This window comes from Theobroma umbraticum, unplaced genomic scaffold (genome assembly GCF_002168275.2).
Source record: "Theobroma umbraticum cultivar Fairchild unplaced genomic scaffold, ASM216827v3 scaffold_30.0, whole genome shotgun sequence".
Classification (NCBI taxonomy): Eukaryota; Viridiplantae; Streptophyta; class Magnoliopsida; order Malvales; family Malvaceae; genus Theobroma; species Theobroma umbraticum.
Window position 1 is genome coordinate 12011430 of NW_018397254.1, and position 17575 is coordinate 12029004.

At 34.3% G+C, this 17575-nt stretch overlaps 1 protein-coding gene across 1 annotated transcript; it reads right to left on the reverse strand.

The window, feature by feature from the left end:
- Positions 1 to 539: 539 nt before the first annotated feature.
- ALA2 (aminophospholipid ATPase 2) lies at positions 540 to 16452 on the reverse strand. Its single transcript, XM_021419676.2, has 25 exons — positions 16172 to 16452; positions 15554 to 15769; positions 14927 to 15140; positions 14563 to 14679; positions 13958 to 14050; positions 13681 to 13855; positions 12528 to 12694; positions 11439 to 11543; positions 10591 to 10688; positions 10085 to 10227; positions 9005 to 9101; positions 8742 to 8851; positions 8488 to 8652; positions 7710 to 7864; positions 7506 to 7586; positions 7265 to 7385; positions 6516 to 6622; positions 5521 to 5652; positions 4020 to 4173; positions 3310 to 3427; positions 3036 to 3209; positions 2822 to 2873; positions 2000 to 2127; positions 1511 to 1661; positions 540 to 1144 (listed from the first exon to the last, which is right to left on the reverse strand). Exons 2-25 carry the CDS (start codon positions 15676 to 15678, stop codon positions 809 to 811), a joined length of 3318 nt encoding a protein of 1105 aa, XP_021275351.1. The 5' UTR covers positions 15679 to 15769; positions 16172 to 16452; the 3' UTR covers positions 540 to 808.
- Positions 16453 to 17575: the final 1123 nt, after the last annotated feature.

A 17575-nucleotide genomic window follows, 5' to 3' on the forward strand; every position in this document is an offset into this window, starting at 1 on the left:
TAGGAGATATTTCTGTTTGTAAATGGATAATGGTGGTCAGAATTATAAGTCAAATTGATGTCTGAAGTCTTATAAATAAGTTGGGTCTCTGTTAACTGTCTATATACAATGCCTACCTAGATGGTCCTTCTATTGGGTTTATCCATTATATTAAATTAGTTAGGAGTACAACAAACTTAATTGATCTAAGCCCGGTTGAACTTATCTGATCAGTCGAAACTGAAGTCAAATCTTCTAGCTATCAATCCCATTGCAACTAGGAAAAGGATCCCTTAATAATATCAATTATTCTCTCAAGTCAATTCTAGTGTGGAATTTGAATGAAATTTCATTATTAATTCACCTACCAACTTGGAAAAGTTGTCCCACTCTGGTTTGTCAGGAAAGCTAAGACGTTAATTCCACCACTCCCACCATATTAACAAGATGGGTGCAACTCTTTTCTCAGTTACTCTAACTTGTTGCTAGAGACATTAAAGCCTGTCTAACTTCTTCAAACTCACATGTAACTTTGGCTTCAATTGTTTCTTCACGAAATCTTGAGAAGAAAAAAGATTTGTCCCACATATTGAGCATCATAAACAAGAAAATTGCAATACATTCAAATAAATGTAATAAAAATTGGATATGTCAAAATGTAAATCATGTATGTGGATTGTGGATTTGGATCCTTCCTCTCAATCCATTCTGCCCATATGTATGCTAGATTGATTTATAACGTTGACAGCCTAATTTACGACTAAATACAGTGTTGGCATGCCCAAAAAATCCCCCTACAAGCTATGTTAGCTATATTCGTTTGTATACCTCAATTGTCCTTGCAGTTTCTTGAGTAGCTTGAAGACAATCTTGATGGCGACTGAAAAAAATCAAATGGGGTTCCTGACCCAAAAGACCTTCTTGTAGAGTTTGGCGAATCCGATAAAAGAGGTTCATAAACTGGATTTCTGTTCTTTGGTTGAGTAATTGATAAAGGAGATACTTCTTTCTCTATCGATCTTGGTTGTGGCTCAATATTGCCTAAAGACAGAATTGGCCCACCCATTCTTTCAGCCTGCTGAAGTGTATTGATCTTACTTGGTCTGTATGTATACCGGAAGTACTTCAAAGCTAGAACTGGTCCCATCCCTGCTGCAACTATGAGCTGTTTAATAAAGGAAAAAGAACAAATTAGTATCCAAATTCTAAGTTTAGCCACTGTCATGCTCATTTACTGGCTTTTTGGATAACTGTTTTAAGTTTACCACACCAAGTATCATATCAAGTGACAGAGGGTAAGCTGGTGCTGGTCAATATCTTGAACCAAGTAAAACACCAAACCAATTTTATAGTACAATAAAAGGACTACCCTCCATCACTTTAATTGGCACTGGTAAGCTGACAAGTTAGAAGATGAGTAGAAAAATTAGAATCCAATCATCAACTAATTAAACATGAGAAAAGGAAGTGGAAATGTTCCCTCCCTGGCAACATCAAAAGGAAAGTAAATAAATGGCAATGTAAAACTTACAAACATAGTTATCCAATAAGATGGTTGCCTCCATAACCGGAACATAATAGTGTACATCCCTGATGAAGGAACTGCACTAAAAATCCAATTGATGACATAGAAAGCAACTAAATTCCCCCATATGGCAAGATGTTGCAATATTGTGAAGGAACTGCAAGTAACAATAAAACCTCAGCAAGTCAGGATATGTACCTATGAAATACCATTGGAACTGAATCTAGTAAAAGTTGTATTGCAAGGTTTTGAAGTATACATTTTAAAATTTGGGTAGAAGTTATTTCAACAAGAAAATTGAACACCTCTTAACAGCCCTCATGGAACAACATTATTTTGCATTGATCCTCAAGCAAGATATACTATCACATGCTTTTTCTTTTTTCTTATTCTCTACAGGCTGGGCTAAAAAACCTCATGGGGACAAGAAGGAAAACAAAACAGAAATTCAAACATATTTAATGTATTCTGCAGATTTTTGAGATGGAAGCATACTTTGTCTCTAATGCCACAACAAAGGCCTGCAACCATATACATCCTGAAAGTGCCACCATAGAAAGTTCTTCCATTTCACTTTTCTCGTAAGCATAAGCATGTATGGTGATCACAAACACAACAATTGCCTGCAAATAACCACCAAATAAATAGATGGGGCAATAAAGCAAACAGTTAGAAATGTGAAAAATTCAAATAAACTCCAATATAAAAAGATAAAAAAACAAACAGAAAGTTTTTAACCAGTCTAATAAACTATTACTTGAAACCTAATTCCTAGCACATAGATGAAGAGAAGCCCCAGATACGCAGGGGAGGCATCAAGCAATTTGATGGACTTGCTATCTCAAGAACTCATTCACACTCCTTGAAGAAAATAATATCCCCACATCCAACACCTTGACACAAATCATGTGCATTGCTGTCACACCACATACTCTCTTCAATCCTTGGCAAGGCAGTTCAATTTGGAAAGCCTTTTGAAAATGCAAGCATTACAAAGAAATAATCCCCACCATTGTTTTGGATTCTCAACCAGACAAGATAAAGTCTCCTATACGTTCCTACACCATGGTATGCTGCTAGTTCAAGTTTCAGACTAGCTAATCAAGTTTGTCAGAGTTTGCTGAAAGAATCAGATAATCCAGTATTCTAATGATGAAGTTTCAGTCACCAGTGTAAAACTTAACAATGTCATGGATCATTAAGTGTTTGAGATTTGTTTCAATGACTTCATGAGCGATATCAGCAAAAATGCCTTGATATGTAAACCAGGGTGCAAGAAAATAGTACTAGTAACCAAAATTACAGAACAGCACTCACATGGAACAGAGATCGACCAAACCATCCAGCAAATGTACTTGGATTAAGAAGCCTGTGTCAGAAACAATCCTGCATCAGCTTGATGACCAGTAACCAGCAGATGTAAAGTTGTCTGCTAAAATAATGCAACAAATTTGCCCAGTTCCTTATCCTCAACCTGTTAATACTGAAAACTCTAAAAATAAAAAATAAATAAAGTGGAAAAACAGCAAACCTTCCCGCTTGGCAGTAAAATAAAATTTGTGGATGCTGCATAACTGTTCCTTCACTAAGATCTTTGTCAAGGACACTGACTAGAACAGGAACACTAGTATAGAAAACATTATAGGCCATCAAGCTAACAGAATTGAAAAGACTGGTTCCAGAGACTCCTGAAATAAAAGAGAAACTGATGCAATTCATGTCAGCAGAAAGAACTGATAAGTTTAAAGCAGAATCAATTACAACGGAAAGCATCAGGTAAAGGAACATTAGATTCAGGAACTCACAAAATTTGGATGAAACATATAACTAGTGACTTATAGAAGGAATACTGGGATAGAAAAGCTGTGCGATTGTAGGAATAACGGCCATGAACAAGTATCAATCTTTTAAGAAACCTGAACTCTGCAACCCAAGAGAGGAATTTATGAGAAAAGAAAACCAATTCAAAGGCAATCACCTCACATTGAAGAACAAACCAATTCAAAGGCAATCACCTCACATTGAAGAACAAAAAAGAATATGTAAAAGAGAAGCTTGTGTCATTGCCTCAACCAAATAGTGTTTAATACATGAATTTTGTGTGTACCCAAACATTTAAGGCAGCCATGAGAAATGGCATGCTTAGCTTAATACTAAACTTCCCTCCAAACAAAACTACCATTATTTTTCAATGCCTTGCACATTTTATCCCAAATATTGCCCTTCAAAACCATGAAATAGAATATTATCGACAAGAAACAGTTGGTAATATCCATTTTGACCACATGAATAATATATTCTGCCAAGAGAGTGTTAACGACAATTTTGCCTATAGAATCATTCTCATAATGACTCCTTAAGCCTGAATAGGATACTGGATATAGGTTATCCAACACAATCAAGGAGTACTTCAGTCAAGATTTATTAACACTTTCATTATAAGTTCATAAAAAGAAAAAGAAATAAAAGACAAACCTATCCTAGAAAGTTCTCAACATATTTAAGTGTTACTTACTTCCAATACTATAATCAGCTGCCCTTGCTGCCTGCAGCCCTTCTCTTCCACTAATGCCAACGCCAATATCAGCTTGTTGTATCATTCTCACATCATTTCCGCCATCCCCAATAGCCAATGTTCTATAATCACATGATTTTAAGAGTTCGACAAGCTGCCAAAAGTATCATTTTCTTTATATGCAATAATCATCCTTCCCATAGAAATGAAGAGAGACAACAGAAATAATTAATATATCCTTTATGAGTACTGTTAACAAATCACAAATACAATATCCAGTAATTTAAATTAGAAAGGATAAGCTTATCCCTAGGAATAAAAGCAGCACAAAGCCTAATACAGTAAACAATCTTAATTGAGATCAAGGTACTAAGAGAACTACCACACACAGTAGATGCACATATAGCAAATGAGAGATCATGGCATATCAGCATATACATAAACAATTAGAAGCTGATCTAGCTAAAATATAATATGCCAGCAATGATTGATGCTTCATGGTGAGGGGTGATAGCAATCTATAAAGAAAAACAACAAAAATGATGTAATAAAACTCCCAAATTGCTCTGTATTTTTCTTTTTGTCCAATAGTTTCTTTTATGTTAGTACATGGAGCTCCCAGCATGTATCAGGGCCAAGCCATGCCAGTCTTCACTCAATATTGCTTCTTAGAAGCAAGAAAAATCTGAAGGTATTATATTCCCTTGCTGATTCAAAGAATTAGTAGCACCAGAAAATCCAGCCATAGTCCACATACAGAGAGATCTAACAGTTCTATCGGTCACATGCTTTTTCTCCAATCAAATTTGAGCAGAAAAGTAGATTCCATTCATAAAAAATGACAAAAGAAACATTGAGCTGTTACAATGATATTATTGTAAAGGATAACATGCATGACACTTATTCAAGCCATAATAGTATCTTGATTGTTTTGATTAGTAGATACATACGGCAACATACAAGCAGACTGTCAAGTATCCCTTTTCTTCTCACTAATTAGCTTGTATATTTCTTTTCTCCAAATTAGCTTGTATATTAGTTATGAGCCAACACTGTCACTTGATGAGAATGTGCAGATAATGATCATATTGCAGACTATTATAGATAAGTTCTATGCAGCCTTTTCATATTTTCAACTACATAATTTATTTTGGTTAGGGAATTTTAGCAATTTGATATAGGTATTTACTAGGAAAGTTCCCTTTTCGAAGTAATAAGATTTATGCACGACACATCAACCATCATTAAAAAGTTTTCAAGACATTGAACTTTTACTTCTGAATATCCGAGCACAGCTAAGGAGGTTAACATGAGCTTCAAGGAAAAATTTATAGAAACAAAAAATTGAAAAGCCAGTCAACTTCTTAAGTATGACAAATGTAATTACAAGGAAGAACATAATTATAAAATCTTTCTTAGAAAGTTCTGTTGTAGTAACTTAAATTGATAGCAAGCCAAATTAATTATGAGAAATTAAAATTAATAAGAGCAAAATCAAAACCTGTGCCTTTTGAGACGGTGTTACACGACAACAGATAGCAGTCCTTGACAAAATAGCTAATTCAGTAAAAGCCTTCCGGTAATGCTTAAGTGCAATTTCAAGAGCCCATCCATCAACAACAAATGCCACATCCTGCGATGATTGGAAAGGTCAAAAATGGGAAAACGAATCAATATTAAAACCTTTTGAGTTAACCATCAGACAGATAAAATTTTATCAGAATAGTTCTTCCCATGGGTATAATAAAATAAACTAAAATGTTAAAAAAAAAGCAAGAAAAAGGATGGAAGGTTCTTTACCGGACATCAATGATGAAAAAGATAAGCATTTCTTAACATTAATGTACCAAATAACAAGAATTTCCATTAAATACTCAACCAAGAATGCAGAAAAGTAATATAGAATTCATCATCAGACTACACATGTTCAAACCATTCACTGATTCATTTTTCCTTTTCACAGAAACTGTCCACTGATTCTTGAGTTTATGCACATGCGACAAACAGTGATACTTTGTCTAGCAGGAGGAAACACTAGATAAATAAATATATTCAAATCTGTACATACACACAAACATTGTCTGATTCTAGGTGACCCTAACTTCTGGTAGCCACTGCAACAATTTAGAGTGTATAGCTGAGGTGCTGAGCTTCATCCTTTAGTGGTCAGATTAAGTGAACATGAACTTTACATTCTCTAAAGACAGAAGCATTTCTTTGTTCTTAGTAACACTTACAAGAAACCTGCCCCTAGTCTGCGCTTGTCAGATCGCTCACTAGATTTTATTTTATTTTCCTGAAATCACCATTCAGTTTAGAACCAATAACTTTTCTTAATCAAGTGATTGAAATTCCTACATTAAGTCAATAATTTAAGTTCAGAAAAATTAAATTAAGGCGTGGAAAACACTCAAAACATAGCAGCCAGAAGGAAAAAAACCATAAGAAAACCCATCACTTTACTTAAATTTGTAAAGATGGAGCATTAAAATTTACCTTTGGCTCCGAAGATGTTGTCCTCATTGTAAGCAAAACTCTCTCTAAACTTCTACAAACTTCGTCTTCAGTTTTGCCGTCAATTAGAAGAAGCTGACCTTTTGGCTCTGATAGGAAGTTTGGGAAGGAAGCCCAAAGAAATATGATCAATGATAAACACTGATGAGAATCTTCTATTCATTGACTTCAAAAGCAATAGAATTTCATGTGGAACCAAACTACCAGTAGAATCAACACTGACAGCATGAGAACATTCCTTCACAAAATCATATAAAAGTGCAAAATAGCCACTTTCTAAGTAACCAGAACCTTAGACTTTGCCCTCATCACGAGGGAAAAAAAGAATCAATCCAATTAGATTAATCATTAATCTGGCATGAACACCAAGAACAATAATCAAGTATATTAGGTATGTGGAGATGTGGAGGGATACAAGGATGACACTTGAGTATATGCAGCTGTTCAATCCAAGCTTCAAACATACAACTAGCATACTTTCCAGGATTTAGGAACCAAGAAAAGTACCTTTTCATTGACCTAGATATGAGAAACAATGGCAAAACCACAAGGAAACCAGCATGGAGAAATTTGAAACATGTGAATAACATAAGAAATTGAGTTCTATGAAAATGATTCATTGACCTAGATATGTGAAACAATGGCAAAACTGCAAGGAAACCAGCATGGAGAAATTTGAAACATGTGAATAACATACGAAATTGAGTTTTATGAAAATGATATTAATCTACCTGGGGAAATAAAATTGCATGAAAGTGCAATCTGAATGGCAGTATTTTGTTTGTCTCCAGTCAGCATCCAAAAATTTATTCCTGCTTTCCTGAGTGTCTCGATTGTTTCTGGTACACCCTCCTAACATAATAAAAACCAATAGGTTAGGCAAATGTTAGCATCCAATAACATAGATTTGACTTAAAAATCGATGACACAAATTTTACACTGAAAAGTTGGATTTAAATGCCTCCACTTCACCTGTAGACGATCCTCTATTGCAGTAACTCCTAGAATCTCAAAATCATGTTCTAATCTTTGGCAGACCTCAGCAATCCTCCACTATAGAAAACAGCAACTAGAGAAACTCAGTCACTTTTATTACAAATTTGACCAAAGCATGTGAAAGTAAAAATAAAGATATAAATAGAACAGACAGAAATATCATTGGATTGTACCCTTTACCTCCCTATCAACCAATGTGCTACTGGCCTCTTTGAACATCAAAGACCATTCTTGATACTCATCTTCTTTCAATTCACGCCAAGCTAAGCATAACGTACGAAGCCCCAATTGAGCATATTGTTCTACAGCTTCAATAAATGTCCTTGTTTGTTGCCCTGAAAAAGAGTGATGTTACGACATTGAAGCCAATTGGTCACCCTTTTTAAAAATGAGTGCAATAGCAAGATGTTATATTTGTATTGATTGAAAAATGTATTAGTTCTCCAACTAGAATGCAATGAGATCAGGCAAGGATATTAAATAACTACAATAAAAATAGTAAATGAGGGTGGCAGACATTGAACATAGATCAAACTTGATTCTTTCCGAAATTATTTTATCAAGTTCATGACGATGCAATGAAGGATGAGACTTGACACCATACATGATCAGGCAACATGGACTTGCTACAAGATCCATGCCTCCAACACCCCATATTGAACTGATGCACATGGTAGCTGTGCCATGCAGGATTGCAACAATTATTTGTACTTATTAACAAAAGAAATTCATCACAGAGGAAAAGGATGTTCATGCACACTCAGGCAACAATCATCAAATAAATAAATCATGCAGATATATTGCCAACAAAGATTTTATCGAAAAGACAATCAAGCAGATATCCTGCCAACAATCATCAAATAAATAAATTGAATTAGAAAAAAAAAAAAAACCTAATTGATGTGTTATAAAATGTTATCTGTTAAGTAAGAGATTGAAAAAAAAAAAAAAGAATTACCAGCATAAGCATAAGGAAGAATTGATTCATCTGCGCCTTTTGACAGAAGGATAATTTTCCCATTCTGGCAATCTTTAACAACAACTGACATTCTTTTCCTATCAGAAGTGAACTCCAGAGTTTCCAATACTTCATACTGAATTACTGAACCATTGAACCTGATCTCTGTAAAATATTCAAATACAGGAACCATAAATAATCATCCCAAAAATTAATTTCCATCTTTCACGACAGGAAAAGGAAAATGAATTTACCAAGAATATTTGCATTTTTATTGACATAAACCATATGCAATCGGGCAGCAGCGTTAACAAGAGCATCTTCATCCTGAGATTGTGCCTTGTACAAGATGGCTCCAGTTTTGCTACAGACAATAACCACAGAAAATAAAAGGTTTCCCAAAATATTTATTAGTGAACATATTCATATAGAATTTGGAAACAAAGAATATGATTCTGCTACAAGGGTATATGTCAAAATTGCAGCTAAAATCCTGCAAGCTAGAAAGCAGATTCACCTCTTTATAGGTATAACAGTATTACATATAGCCATAACCGTGAGAAACCGAACAACATCGGGAGAGCTACCAGCAACAGCATTAAGCAGCTCCACATCTATGCACCAGTAGTAAAATTAATCACAACCAAAGTTGAAATGTTCACTTGAAAATAATCCTCAATGTAGGGCAATAACCGATTTAAACATCCTCCCATAAATTCCAAACTAGTTCAGATTAAAAAACATTCAATGTAAAGAATATCAAGCTCAGCCATCTAAAAGCAGGCATTTTGCTTCAAGTCAATCATGTAATTTCACAGCATATATACTAAAACCATAAAGAACGACAAACTACAACGGGTAAATAATATTCAGTGCTACATTTTCAACTGATACAATTAATTAATTGTCAAATACTGCTTAAAACTTTCATAAATTTTCCTTCCATAACTCATGGGCCTGGGGGTAAATAACGTGCAGAACTGCTCTAAGCCTGAAATACTAATTTCACCAGCAGCCAGCAGCATTGTGCTAGAGCAAAATGAAGAAACAGAAAATCTAGAAAACTATTGGGACTCATGTAAGGCTTCAATTAGTAAGAACCAGCAAGCTTACTTCAGTAGTTGTCACATTCTACAGCAGAACACGAAAGACTAATCTAGTAAATAAGTAAGAACAAAAATTTGTTCAAACTTTTTGGCCTCCTCAATAAAAAAACATTAACTTTTATTTGGACCAGAGGAAAAAGGATAAATACTGTTGATTATATCAATCAAGAAACAGGACAACATATTTGCAAAGGACAATCCTTTTCATCCTTTTCTGTAGGGTTTTCAGAGGGGGAAAGAATACATCCAACAGACTTACTTTGAAATGTGACTCTCAATCCTTCAGGGTAGGAATTTATAAAGCTGCCTCAAATTAAATACAAAGCTATCTAGTTGATTCACGTAAAATAAAAGTAGGACCACAAAGTCAACTATGTTGCTCCAGAAACCCGCATAATTTTAGGAAAGATAAACTCTTCATTCAACAGAAATGAAAAAACTTGAAATTGAATAAGCAACAAGAAAAAATGAGGCAAGAAGTAGATACAAACCTTTCAACGCATCACCACTCTCATTTCCATAGAAAGTACCACTAACACAGCATCTCCTAAAAATCATTCTATTTTCAGTTAGGGTTCCCGTTTTGTCTGTCAATATGTACTCAACTTGTCCGAGGTCCTCACTTATTGCTGTGCTGCCACATAAAAACAAACCGATCTTAATATATATGCAAGATAACTCAAATTTCATGCTCTAGAAGGTGAGGCATACATTAACTATGTCGCTAAATAATTGTATAATTTTTTTTCAATAATAGTATTTGAAAAGAAAAAATAGGAGATAAGAGTCATTAAATGTAAATTTAATGGAGAATAAAGGAAAAAAGAAAAAAAGGGAAGGTAGGCTAGGTAACATAGTTGTGTAGGACAATGACTCAACTTAAACATGTAAACAGATAATGTTTAGTTGGTGTGACACCAACTCAGCTTGCAGCTCCATATATTACTATAGATACTCCAACTTGTGGATTTTTTCTTCAAAAAAAAAAAAATCTTACTTTGTTGCATGCGATGGAATACTGGTCTCTTGGTCTATCATCTCATTGTCCCAATCAATAAACTTTGCATATAAACTCTTCACAAGATCTAGAGACACCTACAAGACAAAGCAGTATGGTTAATAAGAGAAAAGACCAGAGAATTTCTTTTTAAAATAGAGAAATGAAACCAACATTGAACCAGATAAATCAAAATTAGGCATAAAAACACACAAAAAATGTTTAATTAAAACATGATATTCCCAACTACTTTAAACTGTAAGCCTCAACTAAAAATACTGACAATCTCCAAACCACCAAGCCTGATAGTAATAGAAAATAAACTATTATTTAAGAGCTATTAACTTGGATCATCAGTACAATGAAATATAACAATAAAAATTTCAAAGTAGAACTAGTTTCTGACACCTACTTCTGGATTTTAGCAATTAAAACATGATTGAAACAAAGACATGTATACCCTCGCCTTTCCACTAGGTTTTGTACTTATGTGCAATATGCATGAAACTAAAACATTTCTACACTGGTACTGTTTTTTACTTCTATCAGCTGCATACATTGCCCAAATCTAAGATTGCAAGTTAGCTAAATGATGCACTCTAATCATGTTATGAGTGTGTCATGAGCCATTAATGCTTTGTCCTGAAGCTCACATCACTTTTGCACCATTGGTTTTGCTCTAGCTTAACAATCTCTTCCCTCCATACTAGAGGATAGCAATTCTTGCTAAGAATCTGCTGTGCTATTAACAGCAAGACAAGGGGATCTTTTCAATATCATCCAGGTTCACACCACCGAAACAACAAGTGTAACAATCCAAAATCATTAGCATTCTCAAATTAGATTACCTTAATAGATATCGGTATCATGATGGAACATAGAAGCTCAAAACGAAGAGGAATGACCAATAGTTCATACCATGGACCTTCATATGGATATAGCACATACCATTGCTGCAACAAGAGTACATCAACAAAGTGAGCATTGTTATGAAGTTAATACACTGTGACAAATAAAATTGGGGCAAGTGTAAAGCTTCATGATAAGATTAAGAACCAAGAACAAGAAAAATCTAGATAACAATATGGAAAACCACAGGCATATATGGAGTAAAGGCAACTGAACAGCTAGATAATTTGAAATAACAATACAGGTAGAAGCATCAGAGATGGTATCTGAGGAAGGGCCGCCCACCCAGGCCTTTATGTCCAGCCTGACTCACACCAGGCTTGGGCTTATGTTAATATATTATTTAATTTTAATTCTCAAATTTATTTAATTTAATATTTTCACAACAAAATATTATGTAAATGGGCAGGCTGCACCCAGACCCAGCCCATAAACATCTCTAAGTTACACACTCCAAAATAAAAGGCTTAGAGAGATTCGGATTGCTTAGTAAAAAGAGTACCCTGCCTGGCATATATGAAATCTTTTATGCATACAATTTTCATCCTTGGGCCATGCAGATCTTATGCCATGATCCAACTTTAAGTTCATTCCTTTAAAAAGAGCCAGGGTCAACTTCAATGATAGCAGTAAAAAGAGTTCCTTTCAAGAGGTTAAAATTTGAGGCAATATTGACATAGATAAAAACGGATATAAGATTTTCCAAGTTAATCATTTTTGTGTAACTACAAATTCTCTACAATTATAAGGAGAAGACTAATATAGATTCCTATTAAGTTGAAAAGTATAAAGTTCATGCAGATTCCTATTGAGTTTGATTGAACAGGAAACAAACTTAATGATTAAGTATATGGATTTTTTTGTTTTTAATAATTGGAAGAAATGAAATTCGAACCCTGCTCTTTTAGGCAGGGGGATCATGCATCAACCAATGAACCAAATGCTCGGATGCTAATGATTAAGTATATGGTTAATAATGATAATAACTAGATGAGAAAATCAAGCTACAAGTTGCAATCTCTGACAACCTTTCTTGCTTCTGTATCCTTCCACACATTCCCAGCAATACCAAGAACCATAACGACCACTATCTGGAAAACGAATATGGCCCCAGTTAACTTGTCAATCATGGCATCCACGGCTGTTAGCTTCGGCTCAGGTATGCCCCTACTCATACCCAACTTAGTTTCATTTCCTGAAATGGAATATATAATTCAAAAATTGCGGGACAGATATCAACACCAACAGAATAATAAATGAAGCCACAGCACACATTAGATAAACTAATAGATCAAAAAAATAATTTTTCCAAAAGCACAGTGTAGAAAACTCAGGAAGCCAATTGAGGGAACAAAATAGTACAGAAACAGTCACAGCATAATTAAGAAAGTTAAATAGCAAACAAGTTTCAGAGAGTGTATAGAATGAAATAAAATAAAAAGAAAAGCTATCACATGATCAATGCATCTGCCAAAATCTCATTGCCCAGCCCACCAATGTGGTGTTAAGTCAGGTTAAAAGCTAAGAATGAGTGCATGAACAAAGAAGTTTGTAATAGGTTAAAGAAAATGAATGTGAGGCAAAATGTGCATGTATAACAAAGATACTAACCAATATAGTGAGAAAATGCAAAATAAGATTCTGCTACATCCAAGGATCTTTGCATGTAACACTGTCAAAGTTATGATTTCTAGAAGCTAAAATCTCCTCATAAAATGATTGAATACTAGATAAAGCTTATTTACCACTGCTCATCAGAGAAGCCACCAGAAAAATGACTAAAATACCATCATATGTTTCAGCCTTCAATCCCAATGTGGGAATGGCCAGAACACGTTGAAAAATGTCCTGTAACCTGCTTCTACATTTTCATAAATACTAACAAGTTCTTGCAACTAAAAATCATGAGTCTCAATGCAATGTATATATTTTCCTCAGACATAGGGTTATCATGAATCACCCATCAAATGAATATGTTCTGCTTACTAAGTTTCCTCTGTAACCATGTTCACATTAATTTATGACCTAGTCTTCTACATCTCACCCTTTCTCATCATTCTTTAGCTTCTTCATATATCATGCTTTAGACATTAAGGGGAAGAGGATGAATCATACAGAAGAATGATACATTGATAATCTGATTTATTTGTAACCTTTAAATTTCGTAACATAGGAACTTGCCTGTGTAGACAGCTACTCCACAAGCCCATTCTGTGTTCCTTAAGTAGCATGACTGAAGAATTGTGTTTTTTATGGTTAAAGGACAAACATCATTATCAATAAATGGAGGAAACAGACGCAGATTAGCATCAAATCTTCTAATATCTTTATCTGGATTTGGACACTCAATAACACCCTGAAAAAGAAGATAGAACACGTAAAGATCACAAATACATGTACATGAGTGTGCATCTAAAACACACAATTTTGAATTTATGGTACTTAAAAGAAATCTTGCCTTGATTTTATGCAGCAATTCAAAATCTATTCCCATGCAAGCAGAGGGTATTACCCTTGTCTTCAGATCAGTTTCACCGTCAAGTGCAGCAGTCTGCAAGACAATTTGTACCGTCAGGTGATGTAAAAAAATCAAACATACTTTTTATATATACAACATGAGCATTCTTAACAATTTTATATGTTAAGGCTCTTATCTTCTTCTTTTTTTGAAAGTCAAGGCTCTTCTCTTCTTTACATGAAGACCTAGGGTTCATCCAAGTTCCTATTCATTGCTAATAAGATTTTGAATGTGTGCATTATAATCCAACAATCTTCCAAATGAATTCAACCCACTCAGACTTATTAAAAAAATTGAAACAAAATCATAACCTGATTTAGATTTTCTTATATCTGAATGGTAACAAAGTTGGAGTACAAAAGGTACCCATATCTATTCATGCAATCAAACAGAACTTTTCCAACAGAAGCTCTCTCTCAAGTTCACATAAATGTGTTGTTATCCAAATTATTGGTGTCCTTTCCTGCCCACACTGATACTTCAACCACGAATATATATTTACAATTATAACATTTTACAATTTTTACTAAGAGTCACGTATTCACCTCCACATAGCAAAGGCCTTGCGGATCAGAGGTACCCATTAAAACAAGATCACACGGCACCTCATCATTCTCACGAAGCCATACTATATTACCAACATGAATATCCTGGGCTTGGACCTTCAAATCATTGTCACAATCACAAGTGAAAAAAAAAAAGAGAGAGCAAACAGTTAGTTTTACAAAGTTTAAAAGGAAAAAAGACAGTAAGTAAATCCTTAATCAAGAGATCAGTCAACCTGAAAATAAAAAAATAAAAAAAGACAGATATATGCTATTCTGTTGATTTATGCCAACAAATTCAAATTACACAAGTTTTCTAATAATTACACAAAAGAACCAAAAGAACATTAGAAATTTCCCTTACATGTTTTTTGATGCCCTGCCTAACAACCCAGACTTCTTTCTCATTAGCTTTCTTGTCTGACAAATATCGATTGTAGTCATCCCATGCTTCTTTTGATGCAGAGACTGCAAATATAAAAATTAGCGGGCCCCATGTACTGGCAGGATTTACTGGAGTAATTAGTGACCATAACTGAAGGCAAGCAATCAATAAGAAATACTGGTTCATGAACCGGCTGAAATGAGAAGCAATAGACATATCAGAAACAGTCAGTGAGCCCATCAGGGAAAAGAAAAGAAACAGTGGGTGAGACTGAGAAATGCATAATTGATATAAACTTTCAAGTAGAAAAAAGAAAAATATCTCTGCCCAAATACATTATCATGCACCATTGATTAATGAATCAGAAAATGCATCGAATACCACGTAAGAGTCTCTAAATAGGACCACTCAATCATGTTATGCAGCCATTCTTAAAAGAATAAACGATTAGTCAGGCAGCAACTCTGATCATTGCATGTGGAAAAGATCTTCATTGCAAAAAAGATGAGTATAGTTCTACTTACGTAACCAAGGGAACCCAATATATAATCAAATCCAGATTATTAAACTAATCTCCAATTGACAACAAAACTCTATAGGGTATACCTGAACTGCTCCCATAAATTTTTTGGGAGGAAGTTCAATACAGTGTATTTTCTGTTAGATATTCGGTTATCACAGTAAAGTTCTTGTGAAGATTCATCATCATTGATGTAAACATATCGCTTCATTGTTGCCTTAAAAGCAATCAATGGCAACTCTCAGGTTACACCCCAAGTTCATTACAGAGCCCAACAACAGCAAGGAGCCCAGTCAAATAACCTGAAATAGAAAAAAAAAAATTAAAATATTGGCAAGTAGCAACAATTTCATGATAATTTTTCCTTTCTATTTTTCTTCTAAGGGGAACATGACAGAGGAAACAAATAAAATACTATTGATTCAGCTCATAAATTGCTCATCACATCGTAGAATCTTCATTCAATTACTTGGAATGAAGATTTAAATAAATAATGATAACACACAAGATCAAGAAATATCAAATTATGCATCACGGCGTCAATTAGTTCGATCAACGAACCGTCGGATAAAATTTAAATCTCGATTAAATTGTTACTACAAAATTGCAAAGAAATTCCACCAGCCTTTTGCGTACGGTTATTTAGCATCCTAGATTTCGAATCTTGATTGGAAATGTTAGCTGAAATGATTGAGAGATCGTACCTTTTCTTTAATTTCTTGTTGATGTTGCTCTCTTCTTCCTTCTTCTTCTTCCCCGGGCCAGGTACTCCGTCTCCCTGTTTTGCTATTTTGCTTTGAAGGAACCAAAAAGGGGAGTTGTTGCGTGTATGCGTTTCTATTGTTTGAGTTTTGTGGATCTACCGTCCTCCGTCTGATAATTGTAAATTACCCATCTCATAGCATGATGGTAACAATTTTTATCAACCTCGGGTTAAACAAAGTTGGATAAATTATTGGAAATAGAAAAGAGAAGTCATGTTGATGAAAATGGTGGCAAGAGGGTTAATCTCTACCCATGAATAAATGCATATCGCATAGTAACATATTGGGTAAAGTTGTGTCCCCAGTCAAAACTCAAGGAATAATGGAATATCCCATTTGACTAAGCCAAACACACCCTTTGTTCCTTTCTATCACTGATCAACAGCAACTGTTCATCGTCAAAACTCATGTTAGGTGGCTATCGGATTAATTACTTTAGATATATTTTTTTTAATGAATTTTAGAATTTCTGGCCCTTATGACTTCTTCAACCTCCAACCTGAATAAATTATATTAACTCATTTGGAAATCTAATAAATCTATGAATTTTAATTAGAAAAAGTAAGAGACTGTAGGGAAAAGGAATGGATGAAACTCTAAAATTATGTTCCCACCATAACATTCTAAGATTCTGTGCAATCAAGTCCTAAAATCTTTCACTTCCATCCCTAACTTCATAATTTCAATAAATTTTGTTTTCTTTTTTCATTAAAATTGTTCAATCATAGGCTTCAATAATATTAATATTATTTGGTATTCTACAAGCTACCCATGAGGACTTTTTCCATTCTTTCCATCATTTATTACTATAATTATTTATAATTTATTTTATCAGTAAGTATAAAAATTTACACGCTGTAATATGACGAGTTTATCATATAAAGTATTCAATCATTAAGTAATGAGATCACCTTAAATACAAACACTTTTACTGTTGTCTCCATGAATTTGCAATTTGAATTTTGTTGACTTGTATTATGAACTCATGCTAATTGTAAATCGTATTCAAACATTCATAAGCTTGAAAATTCATCATATTACTTTCTTGTAATTTCGCGACTAGTTATCCTACTAACTTTGTAAAGGCATTGCTTATCTTATGATTGAAGTGTGACAAGGTAAGCCTTTGCGGATTAAAGTGTGCAGTTATAAAGGTCTGAAGGCATAAACTCACATGCCTTTTCCGAGTTTCTCTTCTTTTTTTTTGAATAGCAAAGGTATCAAGTTTATTCATAGTGCAGGGACATGAACCCCTCCTTCCTTACACATTAAAGCAGAAAACCTTGGTTCATATATCAGTCCATTTTATCTGATATATGTTTCCAAAAACCTCCTCAAAAGATC